Source organism: Mirounga leonina, unplaced genomic scaffold (genome assembly GCF_011800145.1).
Source record: "Mirounga leonina isolate KUSES-001 unplaced genomic scaffold, KU_Mleo_1.0 Mir_53, whole genome shotgun sequence".
NCBI classification, from domain to species: domain Eukaryota; kingdom Metazoa; phylum Chordata; class Mammalia; order Carnivora; family Phocidae; genus Mirounga; species Mirounga leonina.
This window is the reverse complement of record NW_023270807.1, coordinates 95,489,365-95,509,109: the sequence shown is the minus strand read 5'-3', so window position 1 is coordinate 95,509,109 and position 19,745 is coordinate 95,489,365. Positions and strand designations below refer to the sequence as shown.

Genomic DNA, 19,745 nt, shown 5'->3' with positions numbered 1-19,745 from the left:
ACTGTGAATAGAAAACAACTGGGCAAAAATCATCGATTACAGTACTTCATACTCTGGTTTAAAGGTGAGGCCTTTGGTTCAATAACTATTTCTGTTTTTAGTACAGAAAAGTACCTTCAGATTCTTAAATTATGAACTTTATACTCAGGAAACCATGTTTCGGAAATACATTTTCACGTGATTAAGATTCCAATAAGAATAAAAGCCCTTGAGAATAGAAATGCAAATAAAAGCACAAATTTGGGGCGCTGAAGAAAGCCCACTTACCCAGTCTTAAGCCCACACTTCATGGGCTGAATTTGAAAAGGGGGATCAGTCAGAAATAACTCCAGGGACTTTAGGAGTCAGCGTTTACTCAACCCTGCACCACCCCAGGGGCAGACGGTTAATGGGGACTTAAGCACTCAACTGTGTGAAATGGAATTACCTTAACCTTTCAGACTGAGAGGTGCAGGGCTGATGGAAACAGACCTAAGCCTTGTTTCACACCAGCTTCCAAAGACTAAAGACATGATGGCAAAAGATGACTCATCTGGGGCAACTTCAGGTGCAAGAAACCTCTGTTGATCAGGCTTCACAACCTCTCAGTTAGCTATCACCTTCACATTGGCATTATGATCCCCTCTTCCACAAAACTGCTCCTTCCCTGAGTAATAGGAGACCAATCAACCAGGGACAGCCTCTACTGTCTCTCAGCCTTATCAGTAATTTCCTTTTTGGACATCTGATCGACTTGAGCATCTGTTCCTAAAGCTGATAGCTCTGCTATAGTTAATTCAAACAAGTATTTTCCCATTGATCACATTAGGTGGTACTCCAGCAATAGACATTCAACAATATCCTGTCTTTGTTTAAAAGTTCATGTTTTCAGAAGAATGATCTGATCTCTAGTTCATCTCTAGTTCATAAAGTAATGATCATGGTCTATCATCCAATATTCTTGGCTAAAAGGAAAAAAAAAAATGGAGTTCTGCATATCTCTGAAATACCACGAACCAGCGAAGGCCAGTTACCCTGCAATCTATTCATAGTTCCATTATCAGCTGGCTAATATAAAACAAACTATTCAAACTCTAAAATGATGTATCTTATTCAAAAGACCTAGATATGAAATAATAAAAAATTATTTGTAAATACAGAAAGAAGTTTGAGGTATTTTATAATTCTATGAGAATTGTATGATTAAGTTTGTTTTCTTGCATTTATAATCTTTTCTATTCATTCTACAGGTGGTATATTGACCTCACTTTACAAAATTCTGCTTTAATGAGATCCTGAGTCTGCATGAGTGCCAGCTTTTCTATATTCATATTGATTAATTTTAGGCCAAATATGTAATTACCTATCCGTGATAAACAGTAATTTTACTTGTCATAGAGAAGAGCTAAATAATTTCGATTATATTAACTGAAAACTCTGCCAGTTACAAATCATTTTGCCATAAATATATTTGAGGTGTTGCAATTTCTTTCTAGTATTTTTTTTTCTTTTTATTAATATATAATGTATTATTTGTTTCAGGGGTGCAGGTCTGTGATTCATCAGTCTTATACAATTCACAGTGCTCACCACAACACATACCCTCCCCAATGTCCATCACCCAGCCACCCCATCCCTCCACTCCAGCAACCCTCAGTTTCTTTCCTGAGACTAAGAGTCTCTTTCTAGTATTTTTAAAATGCAAAAAAAAAAAAAAGACAGCTAGACATCAAAGGCCTTTAGTCAATCAAGATGTGCTTGAGCGTCTCTGTGTGAAAAACACTTAAGCACATACCCTGACCTCCTATTTTAGATTATTTCATCCTGCTTCTTCAATGTCTGTAGTTCAACTCTTTAATCAATAACTAAATCAGACGTTACATTCCTCTGAAATCTGGTTACACACACTCATCGTACTGAAGAGCATGCAAACATTTTTTTTCCCCAATGCAATTAACTGTTTTGACTGCATAAAATAATGAAATTGATCACTGAAATCTATCCCATTCAGCACCTGCAGGACTTTTCATAAAGATGAAGGCAATGTTTTTTATAGAGAGATACTAAAGTGACTTTGAAATAAACGAGATAACAGTATATGTACTTTTCTGCATCTTCCTTTTTCCATCATAAAAAGCAAGTTGATCTGGCAGAATCTTTGCCTGGAAAATCTGTTCTGGTTATTCTCCAGTAGATTGTTACTATGTGTTCAGTGGATTACTACCATATGCCCAAATAAATGCGTACTTCCATAGTAGCCTTCAGTGTTCTAGTTTCAATTTAATTCTTTCATCTTTCAAGATGAAAGCCTTTTCTTGGGCACTGGGTTGAATGCTTTGCAAGTAGAAACCTTAAACTTGTTTTTGGTGTACTTGTACTTTCTCAATTTTACTCTAAACATTTTAAAGCTTCGCCTTCCTCACAACTATAGATGACCAGTCAGTCATCAATCATATTTTCAGAATCTTAAAACATTTCTCTATCTAACTCATATCTGCGGGGACTCACATTCTGGATAACTGGCTTATTATCCTAATTCTCACCTGTTTCAGTTTATTCTTTGGGTACTTGACATGTGCAAAACTAGAGATAGTTTCACTGAATGTATCAACCTAGGATGATGTCTACTATAGAACATGCTTTATACAAGTTAGCTCTTGTTACACTGAATCGTTTATTTTACAAGTCTCTAAACATTTTTAAGTGACCAACTATTTTTAAAAATATATAATGCAAAAATTTCTTAGAAGGTAAGGATCCATAAAAAATGGTACCCCATCATTCAAATATAATATAGAGGAAACTATAAATTAATATCATCTATTTTAAATCGCAAAAGCCTTGGGGCACCTGGGTGACTCAGCAGGTTGTGTCCCACTCTTGATTTCAGCTCAGGTCATGGTCTCAGGGTCATGAGATCGAGTCTCGTGTCAAGCTGAGCGCAGAGTCTGTTTGAGATTCTCTTTCTCCCTCTCCTTCTGCCCCCTCCCCCTCTCATGCACTCCCTCTCTAGCTCTCTCTAAAATAAATAAATAAATCACAAAAGCCTTTACTTTTCAATATTTCTTCAAAGAAGTTTCGATTCCTTCTCCTAATGTACCGATATGAAAAAGAGAGCAAACAGTGTGAGTGAGTCAGCAGGGGCATTTATAAAAATAAAATACAGCTTTCCACTTACTCACTACAAACCTCTATGGAGCACTCACACTGATTACCAGGCACTACACAGTTTCAGAAATGAAAAGTCCTGGGATCAAGGTGGGAGAAAGACAAGTTAACCAAATATGCTCTGATATAAGAAACCTAACAACAGTTCTCTGAGGGAACCACAGCTTGGAGAAGAAAAAAACTTGCTCAAGGAGGGAATTTGGGATCCAAACTGCAGTCTAACCTCTTTCCAACTCCACCGCTTTCATCATGGGCAGCATTTAAGATGGCAGATAGAAACTACGCAGACATATTTATAGACAAGTGAAGAGCCATTTGCAAAGTAGGTCCATCAAAGAATACAATGACCCAAATTAAGGGAGCAAATGCATACTATCCCCTGTCATGTAAGGAATGCACAGAATTAAATGTCCAATGTGGTATCTTTATGACAAATGAAATTGATTTTTAGTTTATGGTAAAACCCATAGATTATAAATCAAGTTATAATGAAAGAAAATACCTTTATTAGTGTAAGCATAACCAGTTACAGTAAGAGGAATTATTCCTGCTCTCAGAAAGGGAGCAAAGATGACTAGGGTAAGAAGGAATTCAGTGTGTGCTGAAAAGAACACCAAAGCTGTGCTTCCAATATGGGAGCCACCAGTGACAGGTAGCTATTTCCACTGAAGCTGAAGTTAATTAAATAAAATTTGAAATTCACATCATCAATTGACTAGCCACATTTCAAGCACTCCAAATACCACATGTGGCTCGTGGCTACCACACCAAACGGTACAGAGACAGAACATTTGCACCTTCTCAGAAAGTGCTGAACCAGGCGGGGGGGGGGGGGGGGGGAGAAAGAAGAGGGGGACAGAATCTTCCTCTATTCAACTTGAGAGAAGGAAATGTTATTAGTTTTACGATATGGTTAGCAAAATCAACTGGCTAAGGCTAAAAGTGGTGTCAGTGACATTGTAGAATGTGATAACAGATGTAACCATGATGTTAAAGGTTAATCTTCTCTAAGGGCTCTTAAAAGGGTGCCCTGAATTCTTAAGAGGCTCATAAAAGAAAGGAAAGAGAATTTTATCTATGAACTCTATTTTCATTAGATTTTACAATTTCACTGGCCTTTGAAACCATATGTTAATACGAATCTCTATTAAACATCATTAAGCTGATAAGTGGATATTCAATTAACATAATCCTAAATTAAATAAATCTAACATAAAAAGGCCATGTCATTCACATTCCTGAATTTATTTCCAATTCACATTTTTTCCAGGGAGTAAAAAATATTGTCAAATTTCCTAAGAGCCTATCTTCTAGATGACGTTTCAAATCATTAGCTATTGTCTCTTCTATCAATCTAAGTGAAATATATACTTGTGTGTATTGTTTTTAGATTGCAAAGCCTATTTCACACACTGGACTTCAGTATTTAAAAGTCTAATGAAAGCTATCCAAAAAAACTGCACAATAGGGCACCTGGGTGGCTCAGATGGTTAAGCATCTGCCTTCGGCTCAGGTCATGATCCCAGGGTCCTGGGATCGAGTCTCATATCGGGCTCCCGGCTCAGCGGGGAGCCTGCTTCTCCCTCTGACCCTCTCCCCTCTCATGCTGTTTCTCTCTCGCTCGCTCTCTAAAAAATAAATAAAAATCTTTAAAAAAAGAAAAAAAAACAAAAAAACTGCACAATAATACTTACGGTGTTACCCCAAGGTCTGTTGGGGTAACAGACTATTAACACAGCTCTAATGACCACAGCACAGTCCAAGGAGGTAACGCTTGTGAGCCACTTACTACAGGGCTAGCACACGAATATTCACTAAGTATTAGCTGTTATTATAATCTTTGGCAGACATTCTCTCTTTAAAAATGATAAATTAAAGCAAATGCTCCCTGCCATGACAACATTGACTTGAGCACAATTAAAGCACAACTTGAAATACAGAATGCACAGAAGGGACATATATCAAATGGCCTCATTCTCAGAAAAGAAGGAAGGCAGGCCACGGCAAAGGGAGAGTTTTGGGGCGCTAACAAGGAAGCAAAATCTTCACAAAATAGAGATAGTGGTGAATAGGACAGAAAATCATTCAGAAGGGACACTTGGGTGGCTCAGTTGGTTAAGCGTCTGCCTTCGGCTCAGGTCATGATCCCGGGGTCCTGGGATCGAGTCCTGCGGGGGGCTCCTTGCTCAGCAGGGAGCCTGCTTCTCCCTCTGCCTGCCACTCCCCCTGCTTGTGCTCTCTCTCTCTCTGACAAATAAATAAATAAAATCTTTAAAAATAAATAATTAATTAATTTTTAAAAAAAGAAAATCATTCAGAATCACAATACCAATTGTAAGCAGAAAGGGTCAAATTATAGAAGAACTGTCATCATTTTTTACTTTCTCGTACAACACTAGGAAGCCTAGAATCAAGAATGGGGGAGAGAGGTGCACCTGGGTGGCTCAGTTCGTTAAGCATCTGCCTTCAGCTTGGGTTATGATCCCAGAGTCCCGGGATTGAGCCCTGCATTGTGCTCGAATCTGCTTATCACCTCTCTCTCTCCCTCTGCCTGCGCCCTCCCCCCTCCGACCTGTGCTCGCTTTCTCTCCCTCTTTCTCTCAAATAAATAAAATCTTTAAAAAAAAAAAAAAGAATGGAGGAGAGAGATTGTGATCATCAGAGTGTCAGGGATTTAAAAGGAGGAGACAAGAAATTCCAGGGGGAGAGAAAATTCACATTTTTGAAATGGCTTATGATGGATTCCAAATGAAGTAGAAGGGGTGCATGGAATCTGAAAAATATTAGGAGAAAGGGAGGCAGGTTTGAAGGAAGGAAAAAAATTAAAAGAGTTCCACAGTTGGAAGCATTAAAGGACATGCATTTTTAAACAATCTAGTTGGCATATGCGCTACCAAAATGAGTACTGAACAATCTACTTGAAATATAGTAGATGAATCATATATACAAGATAAAAATACAAAGTCAGGTAATAACATAGAGATGATCCTGGTATATAATAAGCTAATGAAAGATACCCTCTTCATTAGGGCCATAACTTTAATGTGAAGGAGAACTGATTTATCAATGATGTTGCAAGGAATTATGATTTGAGGCAACAGAAGGATCCTCTCTAACTAACATGGCAAAACCAGTGGCATTCAGATGCACATGGCCAGGTGGAATGTAGGAAAATAAAATGTGTGCTCTGGAGAACGGTCTGCCCTTGGTCTCCTGGAGACTGATCATCTCAGGGATGCCAAGAGAACACAGGATATTAACTGAGTTCCAGGTATGGCCAGGTCTGTGGGACTTAGAAACAGAATAATAGGGAGAAAGGCTCTTAGAGACAACGTAAAAATAAACTTGGAAGTCAAAATATAAAAAATTATCAATACGGATACTGACACCAAGGATGACAGATAAGGAAGAGATGAAGAATAAAAGGGAAGCCAGATGCTCAAATCAATGAATAAAGCAGGAGAGTGTCTTACAGAGCAGGAGGAAGCAGGAGGAAGATGGCAGAGGGCAGAATAACGGATATATTTACTTGGTAGGAGAAGCTGTTGAGATGGAGCAGCACTGCCTAAGATACAGCAAGGAGGCTGTCAACTTCTTCCTTATCCCTGTGTGGCCAGGCTCCTGCAGCCACTGGTCTGCAGCTCCATACGGGAAGTGGATGGTTGGTGTTCCGGTTGTTTGGTAGCAGTTATTTAATACCCAAAATATTCCCACCAGCTGCCAGGTGAGGAAAATGGGAAGCCTACACTCTATCAAAGAGAGCTTTAAGTGAAGTGGGCCACGAAGGGGAAAGCCAACTTTCAAGTATACAGAAAAGTGGCAGGAGAGTTTACAGAAATATTAAAGATACAACAGAATTTGGGCGTAAGAGAAGACCAGTAAGGACAGACTGTGCTTTAAAGGAACGGGAGGAAAGAATAAAGGGACAGAAAGTGACAGTGTGCTCTGCAGGTATCGTTTTCAGCAAGGACTAAGGGAGGCGGGTGGCTGGGAGTCCATATTTGTTAATGAGAACACTTCCCCGCCCAACCCTGTCTCACTGAGCACACTCCGGACCTCCTCTCCGACCCTCCCCTCTCTCAGTGCCTGAAGAGGTGGAGTGAAGAACCTGACTTGTCAATTTGGGGACTAAGTGGATGCTTCGCTCAGCCCAGCCTTGCCTCTTGAAAGAGGCCTGCAGAGACTGAGTTCCTCCCCACTCTTCCACGTAGGGCTTCTCACCTGGGCGGCCACCTTCTCTGGTGACTGCTGGTAACACTGCCTCCTTCTGGGGTTCAGTTAACAGGGCCCATTGGGCCCTCACTCTAAGCCACTTCCTCTAACCTGGCCTCTGTCAGTAATTAACACGACGCTGTTGTTCTCTCTTGGACATACTTTTATTTCATATTTGCTCAGAAGCCAGCCAGGACAGATGGACACCATTTGTTGGGGACCTTCTCCGAAATTCCCAACATTAACGACGAAGACAAAAAATGAGGTAGGGAGAATTTCTATGTCTTTTGAACTAATTAGTGCCAAACAGAATGGTAATCCATGAAAAAAAAATAATAATAGTTAACAATTAGTGAGTGCTTACTGTGTGCCACTGTTTTAGGCACTTTACACAGGCTAATTAAATGAAATATTCAGGATGACCCTATAAGGAACGTACTCTTATTATCTCTACTTGACATATGAGGAGACACATACTGGCTAAGTCACCTGCCCAGAGTGACACAGCAGTGAAGTGTCAAAGCCAGTGTTAGAACTGAGGTGGTTTAGCTCCACACGTTCAGCACTACGAAACACTATCCTGTACCACTGCTCTTTGAGGGATGCTTCCTATACGAGGGCCTATTACTGAGTATAATACACTGTTTTATCTTTTTTAAGGGGCGCCTGGGTGGCTCAGTTGGTTAAGCGACTGCCCTCGGCTCAGGCCATGATCCTGGAGTCCCGGGATCGAGTCCCGCATCGGGCTCCCTGCTCGGCAGGGAGTCTGCTTCTCCCTCTGACCCTCCCCCCTCTCATGTGCTCTCTCTCTCTCATTCTCTCTGTGTCAAATAAATAAATAAAATCTTTTTAAAAAAAAGTAATAAGGGGTGCCTGGGTGGCTCAGTTGGTTAAGCGACTGCCCTCGGCTCAGGCCATGATCCTGGAGTCCTGGGATCGAGTCCCGCATCGGGCTCCCTGCTCGGCGGGGAGCCTGCTTCTCCCTCTGACCCTCCCCCCTCTCATGCTGTCTCTCATTGTCTCTCTCGCAAATAAATAAAAAATCTTAAAAAAAAAAAAAGAAACTGTTTTATCTTTCTTTTAATTAAGATATAATTAGCACCTAACATTCTATTACCTTCAGGTATATACAGCACATGGATTCAATATAGGTATGTATTACCAAATGATTACCACAAGATGTCTAGTGAACACCTATCGCCACATATAGTTTCAAACTTATATGTATTTGTATAAAGAAATATACATCTTCTATAAATACCCAAGTAATAATGAATGTGAATGGGATTTGTTTTGCCCATTTTTTGAAGTAAAAAATGAAGACTATGTCATGTACTTCTTCAGTGACGCATGTTGATCTACATGAAAGCAGGCAAGTCAGTATGGGCAGAGATCTCGGTCTCCAGTTCCTGCACGTTTATAATGCTGTTATGTGTAATAGCATAGTTACAGCAATGTGTTCTCTCTCGCCCCTTCCCTTCATAGCAGAATTACTTGAGAAAATGAGACTGTATAGACTAGTTCTGTTTCTACTTCCCCACTTCCCATTCGGACTCTTTGGTCCTCGGAGATCAGATTTTCACCTCAAACAAAACATTGTCCCAGTGAAGAGTCACCAAAGCCCTTTCCACTGCGCCTGGCCTCTGCAGCCCGATCTTACTCCACTCCCTCAGTGGCCCGCACCCTAGCCACGCCCCCCCTTCAAAACCCCTCCTCCCTCCGCTCCTGACAGCACTGCAGGGTCTCCCTCCTCAGGGCCACCCACTTCTCAGGTGCCTTTGCTGGCTTTCCTTTCCTTCACCTATTCCCTATATATTAGGGCTTCCTGGGATTCTTTGCTGTGTCCTCTTCTAATTTTTCACCCTCTTGCCTACTCACGATGCCTTGCCTGCCACCTCTATCTGGGTACTTACTCCCCATCTTGCCATTTCTTTATTTGGCTGACAGCTCTCCTCTGAAGAGATGTCCATCTGATGGCTACTGGCAGTTTGTTTCTGGGTATCTCAATAGTACCTCAACAACATGAACCAAGTACCAATTCAGTGTCTCTTCCCTTTTCCGGATACTGAAGAGGTCTGTTAGCAGCTCTCCCTGTCTTCAGAACCGTACTATCTAATAAAGCATCTTCCACGGGCACGTGGGAGGGATCTTCCCAAAGCTCACATCTAATTATGTCACCTAAAATTCTATTCGAATAGAATTCAAATTCTATGACAGCGGAGTGAGCACGGTGCACACAGCTGTTCCACGAATGTGCCTCAACTCTCTACCTTTTTTTCCAGCCACAATCTTTTCGCCTCCACACCAATTCAGCCAGACTGAATGAACTTCTTCATGGTTCCATGAAAACAGTGTTATATCAAGCCCCCTGCCAACATGTCCTTCTCCAGGGCTGACGCAATCCATCTGGAGAATAACTATATACCCTTTGAGGCTCAGCTTAGTAACTGCCTCTCTTATGAAGCCTTTGATGATCATCTGAAGAGAAAGTAAGCACTGCCTTCATTGAACCCACCTTAACCTGGATAGACCTGTGAGCCTGCTAGGACAGGAACCATATCTCGTTTATTATTTGCAATGCCTTAAACACAGAAGTTTGTTCTTATTAACTGCTTGAATAAATGCCTGAATCTCCAGAGGTGGATAATGAGGCTAAATATTCTTTTAATTCATTATCACATTAATAACACACTTTACTAAATGAACATTTGGTGGGGGGGGAGAGAGAGAGAGGGAAACAAATCACGAGAGACTCTTAACTATAGAGAACAAACTGGGGGTTGATGGAGGGAGGGAGGTGGGGGATGGACTAGATGGGTGATGGGTATTAAGGAGGGCACTTGTGATGATGAGCACTGGGTGTTATATGTAAATAATGAACCACTGAACTCTACTCCTGAACCAATATTGAACTGCATGTCAACTAACTAGAATTTAAATTAAAATTTTTTTTAATTTAAAAAATAAAAATAACACACTTTACTGGAATGTATGATCTATCTTGACGCAGAAATCCACTAGCAAAAGTTTACTCTCCCATCTTCTAAAAATAACATTAATTTATTTATTAGATAATATTGCAACAGTACTTTATGAGCTCTCTCTTTTCAGGTTAGAAAAAAAAAATGTGACTTGGTAGGCTTAGGAATAGCATCTGTGGAAGACCAAAGATTTTTCTGTCTGTAGCTTTCCATTTGGAACATTCTCTTTATGACGTGAGCCTTCAATAAACTTTCCTTCCTGAAGAGCTCATCCTCCAAACTCTCCAAATGCCAGCACCACGTGCCCTATCTTCACCAGGACCAGCACTATGGCTTTTCATTTGTTAGACTAGATGTTGGCTTTGCTAGAACCTCAGTGAATGTTTTTCACCAAATTAACATTTTAAATCATTTTATTTATTTTTATTTATGGGGAACAGAAAGTTGTAACCCAATGGGATATGGCCAGTTGAAATTTCAATCTTAAATAAGCATAAGTATATTCTCTCACTATACAATACTCCCAAATTGTCCTCTCTCTCTCTCTTTTTTTTTTTTTTTAAAGATTTTGTTTATTTATTTGACAGAGAGATAGTGAGAGCAGGAACACAAGCAGGAGGAGTGGGAAAGGGAGAATCAGGCTTCCCACCGAACAGGGAGCCCAATGCGGGGCTCGATCTCAGGACCCTGGGATCGTGACCTGAGCCGAAGGCAGATGCTTAACGACTGAGCCACCCAGGTACCCCCCAAATTGTCCTCTCTTATCGAAAAAGGTAGTTGGCTGATGCTGTCATGATCTCCAAGAGGATCTTTACTCAGAGGCTGCCATGGTCATGCTCAATTACCACCTTCCTTAGGGGCAAAAGAAGTATAAATCTCCCTCCATGACACCCAGAAGAATAAAAACCTTTGAGGACATCTCTTTAGAAAGAAAAATTTTCTTAAAAGTTTATTCACAACAAATAATCACTACAGATTTCTACTCTCTAGGAACTGGTTCCATGAAATCCAGAAACCAGATGAAGCAGATCCACTGAGCCCCTTTACATAAGAAAAAAATAAACTAGATGCTACATTAGATAGCCTTTACATAGGTTAAGGAACTACCAGATTATCCCATTCAATCTTCCCAGCAATCATGTGGATTAAATATTTATATTTTGATTGTGTGAGTGAGAAAAATAAAGCGCAGAGAGACTGTCTTGTCTAAGATCAGTAAGTAAACAGCAAAGTCAAAATATCAAACTTAAGATCATTTTGTTTAAGGTTGTACACTTTCCAATACCTCATACAGTTTCTGAATCTTAAAAGATACTGACCCAGATGCAAGATCTAGGTCTTTCTTCTTTTTTTTTTTTTTAAGATTTTATTTAATTATTTGAGAGAGAGAGAGAGCAAGCAGGAGGAGGGAGAGGGACAAGCAGACTCTGAGCTGAGCATGGAGCCCAATGTGGGGCTCAATGTCACAACCCTGAGATCATGACCTGAGCTGAAAGCAAGAGCTGGACGCTCAACAGACTGAGCCACCCAGGCACCCCAATATCTAGGTCTTTCTACCAACATTCCTCTTTTGGATCTTTGCTCAGTAGCACATTCTCAGTCAGTTTCCTGTAAACTCATATCCAGTTGGGTACTGTTCACCATCTATTAAATGTAATTCTAGACTCCCAATAGCATTAATAATTGTCACCCTCAATAGTTTTTCAGGGTCCTTTCCTAGTCAGCATTCTGGTCCTCAAATTCATCCTGATTTAATTTTACTCTCTCCAAAAGCAGACATTAATCATCAGTTTCCCATTTCAGTGTCCAAGAGCAATATTTAATTTCTATAAATACATTTTCCAATTGGACGTACAAATAGCATGATGAAGCAAAACATTCACTGCCAAGAGTCAGAAAGATCTAGGTTCAAATCCTGGCTTGGCACTTGTTAGCTGAAAAACTTGGCAAGTTCCTTATTTTCATTAAGCCTCTGTTTCCTCATGTAAGGAAGGAGGTTACTATTCACCTACAGGGATATTTTGAATGCTAAGTAATGTTTGTAAAGAGGTTAACATAGTACTCGGTCAAAGAAAACACTCAATAATTAGCAGGTATTGGTAACATTACTGTTCTTAGTATTAGATTTAAAATATGAAGTGCAAATTTGGGAATAGTCAAGAAGAGTTGGCAGCAGGCCCTTCATAAAAATGGAGCTAAAACTGTAACTTAAAAAAAAAAAGTTTTTGCATTTAAAACTTTTTCTTAAGATTTTATTTTTAAGTAATCTGTACACCCAATGTGGGGCTCAAACTCACAACCCCGAGATCAAGAGCTGCATGTTCTATCGACTGAGCCAGCCAGGCGCCCCTGCATTTAAACCTTAAACTACTTCTGAGAAAGTAGCATGATGGTAAGGCTACCCATTCTCTTTCTGATATGCAAAAACAATAAAAATCTCCCTCCCCCATCCTTTTTATTTTGATATTGACTATTCTGACCTGATGCTGGCAGATTTGGCTTTTAAGTCATTCCATCTTTGGTTCATATCATCCAGGCGATGCTGAAGCATAGTAGCCTCTTCAGAATTTCCCAAAGCTTTTACCATCTTCTGCCTGTTTCCATCAATGCTTTTAAATATGTCATTATGTGCATCAATTTCTGCCTGGATATCCTAAAGAGAAAAGAGCAGAGACAATGCAAATGTTAGGTGTTAGTGTCAAGACTACCTTGAGGTCGCTATATAGGACTTTATTTTTTTTATAGTCCACAGATGAGGGGTTTTTTAAGCAAAATAGTTAAATTCGCCTTAAATGATACCAAATTATGACAGAAATTTAAAAAATTATTTCAGATAATGAATCTAAATTAGTAAAAGGAGAATAAACTCTTAGATGCCATAATTGTATTACCTTTCTCATCTTCAGTTTTCCTTTATAAGCCTCACTCGTCTTAAGTTTTCCAATTCCAAATGAGCACGATGAAAAAGTAAATAGAAATTTTTTAAATACTCGGAATGCTTTCATTAATTTAGAAATCATTCCTGATTAGCAGTCCATCAAGAACCAATGCTTACAGGCTGGGATCTAAAAGATTGTTCTTCCTGTATCTACTGGCCTAGACTAACCAGAAGGACACATGGAAAGAAAGGCCTTTTGCACCTCACTATACAATAAGTATGGTAGGAAGATGTCACTTCCGTGAGGTTAAAGGGCAGAAATGCTGTATTCTAATTTCTGAGAAGATTTGTGATGTCTAACATGACACGAATAGGGTCAGATCTGAGGAGGGGTAAGATGAACAGAGTTTGATGGACAGCTTCTGCAAAATTTATGCTCCAAATCTGCAAGCCTATTAGTATCTGACCCTAATGACAAAGCCAAATCAGGTCCACCTGCAAAGTGTGATCTAGGTACACCCAGAACTGGCGTTCACCACCAAACAAAACTCTGCGTTTGTTGACTCTTGTGCATTTCACTAGCCCCTTGATTCCACAGACTGCAGAGCAGATACCAACAGGGGAGCAAGGGACAGAGCCAGGTCCTGATTCAAGGTGCTCACGCTGGACAACATTATGTGCATAAAATGGCAATCTCAATATAATTTCAGTTTGGGATGCTTTAAATAGAAATTCTTGGTGAAAATGAAAAAGGTAAGGTAAGTTCTGTTGAAAGGTCCTTTGGTGTCATCTCCTGAACCTAGTCCTTATTCTTTAGGATGTAACTGTTGTATTTTTGTGCCCTGAAATGCATTTCAAGACATCTAAAGAGATAGATTTAAAGATCAATAGTTTTAAGCTCATGCTATACATATGCATGATAGCCATCTTTCTCAAGAAGCTCAACAGGGGTGCCTGGGTGGCTCAGTTGGTTAAGCATCTGCCTTCGGCTCAGGTCATGATCCCAGGGTCCTGGGATTGAGCCCTGCATCTGGCTCCTTGCTCAGTGGGGAGTCTGCTTCTCCCTCTCCCTCTGCCCCTCCCCCCCATTCACGCACTCTCTCTTTCTCTCTTTCTCTTGCATGTGCATGCTCTCAAATAAATAAGTGCAAGCTGGTACAGCCACTCTGGAAAACAATATGGAGTTTCCTCAAGACGTTAAAAATAGAACTACCCTACGACCCAGCAATTGTACTACTAGGTTATTTAATCCAAAGATACAGATGTAGTGAAAAGAAAGGGCACGTGCATCCCAATGTTCATAGCAGCAATGTCCACAATAGCAAATTGTGGAAGGAGCCAAGATGTCTTTCAACAGACGAATGGATAAAGAAGATGTGGTTCATATATACAATAGAATATTACTCAGCCATCAGGAAGGACGAATACCTACCATGTGCATCTACATCGATGGAACCGGAGGGGATTATGCTAAGTGAAATAAGTCAATCAGAGAAAGACAATTATCATATGATTTCATTCATATATGGAACATAAGGAATAGTGTGGAGGACCACAGGGGAAGGGAGGGAAAACTGAATGGGAAGAAATCAGAGAGGGACACAAACCATGAGAGACTCGGGACCCCAGGAAACAAACTGAGGGTTGCAGAAGGGAGGAGGATGGGGGGATGGGGTAACTGGGTGATGGGTATTAAGGAGGGCACATGATGTGATGAGCACTGCATGTTATATGCAACTAATGAATCATTGAACACTACATCAAAAACTAATGATGTGGGCGCCTGGGTGGCTCAGTTGGTTAAGCGACTGCCTTCGGCCCAGGTCATGATCCTGGAGTCCCGGGATCGAGTCCTGCATCGGGCTCCCTGCTCGGCGGGGAGTCTGCTTCTCCCTCTCCCGCTCCCCCCTCTTGTGCTCTTTCTCTCTCTCACTCTCTCTCTCAAATAAATAAAATCTTTAAAAAAAAAAAAAACTAATGATGTACTATATGTTGCCTAACTGAACATAATAAAAAAATAAATAAGTGAATAAATAAATAAAATCTTCAAAAAAAAAAAAAGAAGCAGTAGCTCAACAGCACATTGAGCAAGGCATCTCTTTGCTCTCCATTGCCAACATGAATCTGTACTCAAATTTCCTGAATAGGTTCCTAAACATTATTATCAATGAACCACACCCAAAATCACAAGGAAACTTCAAACCACTACTTCCTGAAGTAGCCTGACATATTTGCTTCGTTTCATAGTCAAGAGAAGTAGGATGATAGAAGTGTACTAACATCCACAAATAGTTTTTATTTCAGGTTTCACAAAAGTATTCTACAACATCAGGAAATCTGTATACCAAGAACATAAAGCAAATTTGGCTCCTGATATCCAATCAAGTGAGGCCTTTTCCAACCCAGCCACAAAGACAAATGGAATAGAACAGAGCTCCATCACTGGCCAGTCAATGATTGCAGGTATTTCTATCAAGTCTTGGTTAAGAGGACTACCAATCATCATATATTCATACTGGAATGCAAATTTTGGTATGTGAAAAACCCTTCCACACATGAGCCTCCACAAAAATTAGGAAAAAAATCAACAACCAGAAAGTGATCAAAGAAATCAGCATACATTATTTTATGTAACACTTGGTAGCATATTTACTTGGCCAAATATATTAAAAGCTCCTAAAGTCAGAAAAATCATCTTAATATTTCTTCTGTATTCTTCACGGTCTCTGCTACACAGAATGAGCCTAGCATAAAATAGAGATAGGTAGATAATGTATAAATGCATGAATGAAAGTATCTGGTTCATTTTGATCAGCATATTAGCCACTATAATACCAAGGAAAATCAAACAATTACACAATTGGAAGGGAGTGTAGTAATCATTTTGCTTAATCTCTTCATTTAAAAAATTTAAGATGGGAACCTAAAATTATTTAGATGCTTGCACTGCAAAGCCCTGCCTAATCTTTCACTGGAAATTTAGAATTACATGCAGTTAATGAATTATGTTCCTTCACAGATGATTGTACAATGATGCACTGGTTTTAAAATCAAGATGCCAGCACAGGAGGCTGTTAGATCATGGCCCTGATGTAGCACCAAATGCTAAAACAAATTGAAATTCCATGAAAGAGGGTTTACTCTCACCACATAGCTGAGGGACTTGCCCTATTAATGCTTACCTCTGTCACCTGCAAGCCATCCTGAACATTAAGCAGCACAAAATAGTTACTGATAATTAGTTATGGGAATGTAATCCATGCAGAAGCACAAAGCAATGCTCTCCCAAGCATTTAACATGAGCCGGTCATGTGCACAGAGAGGCCAAAGCAAAGTATTCAAGCAGCTGAACTAACATTTAAAAATAGACAAAAGGATATCTAAGGATTCAGTTGAAACATACCTTCTAACAATATAAGCAGAATGTAGAAGGTTAGGAGAAGCCAGGGGTTAGGACAGGAAGATGATAGAGGAAAACACCAAAAGCATAAGACATACACTGTCAGCGCAGCCTTCCAGAAGATGTCTATGAAGCTCACAAAGATGGCTATGAAGCTCACAGAGATTCACTTGTGCACAACATCTACTACCCAGGTCAAAATTAACCTCATAAATAAAGGAAAATATTTATTTACTTGCTTGTTTAATAACTGATATTTTCATACCAATTTTGCCCTTAACTGGACATTTCTCTAATTTTCTAACCCATAGAGATAGTATATGTCAACACTTTACAATGTATGTCACATATATTTTACTTCTTTATAATGTTCTATGATCAAGTAGTGACTATAACTATGTGAGCAAAAATGTTTCTTTGGATTATGATAAATAGAACTGCTTGAACCCTCTGCTAGGAAACAGAGATTAAGAATATAGTACCCCTAGAAATTCTTCAACAACTGAATTGGTGCTAGAATAGATTCATCCTCTTCGGACTTTGTTGACATAATTTTGGTTTATTTTTGCATGGCATATTTACCTAACCTTACATGGCCACAGCAATGTTTTCTCTGAAAGAGTCCTAACCCCTTTCCTGAAGGTGAAGAAGTGAGGTCAGCAACGACTTCCCTACCATATCCCAAGGCTCGGGCTAAATCAACAAAGTTAACCATTAGGGGAAAAGAAATCCACGGTTCCTTTCAAAAACAAGACTGGAATTCAGAGACAGTTCAGGATTGATTAACAGGAGCTCAGTGGGACTGTTGCCAGAGAGATTTGTGTTTTGAAAGTGAGGAATCATAACTTTTTTTTAAGAAGTCAGATATTACCTAAAAATAATACAACCAAATAACATCATCAAAGGTCATCATATGATATGTAAATATGCTTTGAAGCTTTTGTGAAGCTTTGGGGATAGTGAGTAATTGTAATTAATTATTCAACTAATTATTACGATTAACTTATTATTTTCAATACATTATTCAATTAATATTTATAAACTACATTTTCACTCAACAACTAATCTCATAGATTTTAATCCCTCTATTAATAATTATGGAATCACATTTAACAGACAATACAAAGTAGTATTACCTGGTCTATAGCAGCATTTATAAAGTAAGAAATCAATGCCAGTAATGTTCTTTTCCCATTATCTATGATTATAAATATGTTAGACAACAGAGTAGAAAAAAGTTAAATTACTAGGTGGAATAAGCTCACAATTAACTGCCCTTCCAAGATAATTTGAACAAGCCAACTTGCAATGATAAAGAATCAATAAGGAAAATACAGTTTAAATTCCAACAGAGCAAACACTGCTTTTAATCAAAATATCTTTCATAATCAAAAAATGTTTCAAGTTCTTGATTCTATACCAGTTGTTACTGAAACATATTAAGATCCTTGAATTGAAATACAGTGGCCTCCCTCCTAGAGTGCGCAGGTTTGATCGACATGAACATAAGCTCCTTAGGGGCAGTTATTAAATGTTTCATGTGGCCAAATTACTGCTCCACCTTAACACTCCAAATCAGATAGTATAATCAAAACTGAACAGGTTTAAAAACCGAAAAATACGGCATGTTAAGTGTTTAAAACTATAATCCTGGAGCACCCAACTCCTCACCTCCTGATCTGTCCTATCACCCAGCAAGCTCTCAATTTCCTCCCCCCATCCATATTCCCCTACATTAACCTCAAACCCATCTTTTAAGTCCCAGTTTAAATGTCATTTCTGCAGGAAAGACTTCTCTGCACCTGGATTAGATTAGGGCTACCTGTTACTCTCGTAGTTCCCTCTACATTTGCTGAATCACACACTTGTAGTAAAACATTTTCCCTGTTTAAGGTCTGTATCCTCCCATTAGGCCACAAGCTCAATGAGGGAATGTCTACCCTATCCCCCCACTCCAACCCTGCACTCAGCCCAGTGCCTGGTACATACATATTATGCACTTCATAAATATTTGCTAACTGTTGAACAAATGAATAGACCTTGAAATTGGAAGTTTACTGTGTCTTAATGTACACATTTGTTTTAAAATTAAACATTGCAAATTTAGCAGTAAAATACAGCTTCAAATTATAATTTTTAAAAGTACTCATCCTAAAGGGGGTAAAATGCTATAAAGGAAATTTATCATTGAGTGCCTTCTCTTTGTCACTATGGGAAGTCATCTTCCCCAAAGGATTCACCAAGACAGTAGTAAATACTCAGACAAAGACATCTGCATGTGCGCCCACACACACCCTGTTAGAAAATTATCATCATCATTAATTACCTGGCAGTAGAAGCGCATAAATTAATAAAAGACAACAGTTACTCAAAATGTCACTGAGCTACAACTGTCCATTACTCTATCTTCTGTGACTACTAAGTAAGTAGAATAGACAGTACATAATGCAAATGGCTCAAGTATAACAGTAGAATTGGGCACTGAAGCCATCAGATAATTCCTTTGTGAAGTACTTTCAAGGAGAAAATTAATTGACTAAAATCAGTGGGGCACTAAAACCAATTCATAGGCAGGATTTCAGAGAGGTGATCTGGTGGACCAACTTTCTGTGCCAAGTCAACTGTGAGTCTGGCCTGAGTAATCACGCTGCGCACATGGTCAGCGTCTCCCCCCTCCTCACTGGGCTAGATGAAAAGTGCCTGCTTGCTGGCAGGCATATCTTGCCACAAGGTCATCCTCCCTTGGTAAGAAGTTCCAGTCTCAACCTCCTCTTTAGGACCACTCTGGGGTCCCCATGGTTTCTGTCAGCTGGGATTTCCTGATCCCTGCTGAGATGTCACCTTGAGGGAACAGTAGAGAACGCCTCCTGCCTTCTGGATTCCCAGGGATGCTCAGCATTGTCTTTTCCGGTTCTAAGAGATTAGGAATGAGTACCAAGTGTAATTTGTCCTTCCTGCCTTTGCTGGAAAACCAATCCTGGCATCACCCATTTTGAGACTCGATAACCAAATTACAGATTGCAATCATGTGCCAAACATTCATGTATGAACGGATACTCAATATAAATCACAAGACCACTGGGTTTCTCTAAAATTCAAAAGTGTCTACCATAATACCCCCTTTCAA

General features: G+C 39.6%; 1 protein-coding gene across 8 annotated transcripts in view; it reads right to left on the bottom strand.

Annotated features, from left to right (window-relative positions):
- Nucleotides 1–19,745, bottom strand: part of UTRN (utrophin) — a 496,689-nt gene that overhangs the window by 137,333 nt on the left and 339,611 nt on the right. For all 8 annotated transcript variants that reach the window (XM_034990899.1, XM_034990900.1, XM_034990897.1 and 5 more), the window contains one exon: nt 12,821–12,993. In XM_034990899.1, the coding sequence (XP_034846790.1) occupies nt 12,821–12,993 (173 nt within the window). The remainder of the gene's footprint in view (nt 1–12,820; nt 12,994–19,745) is intronic.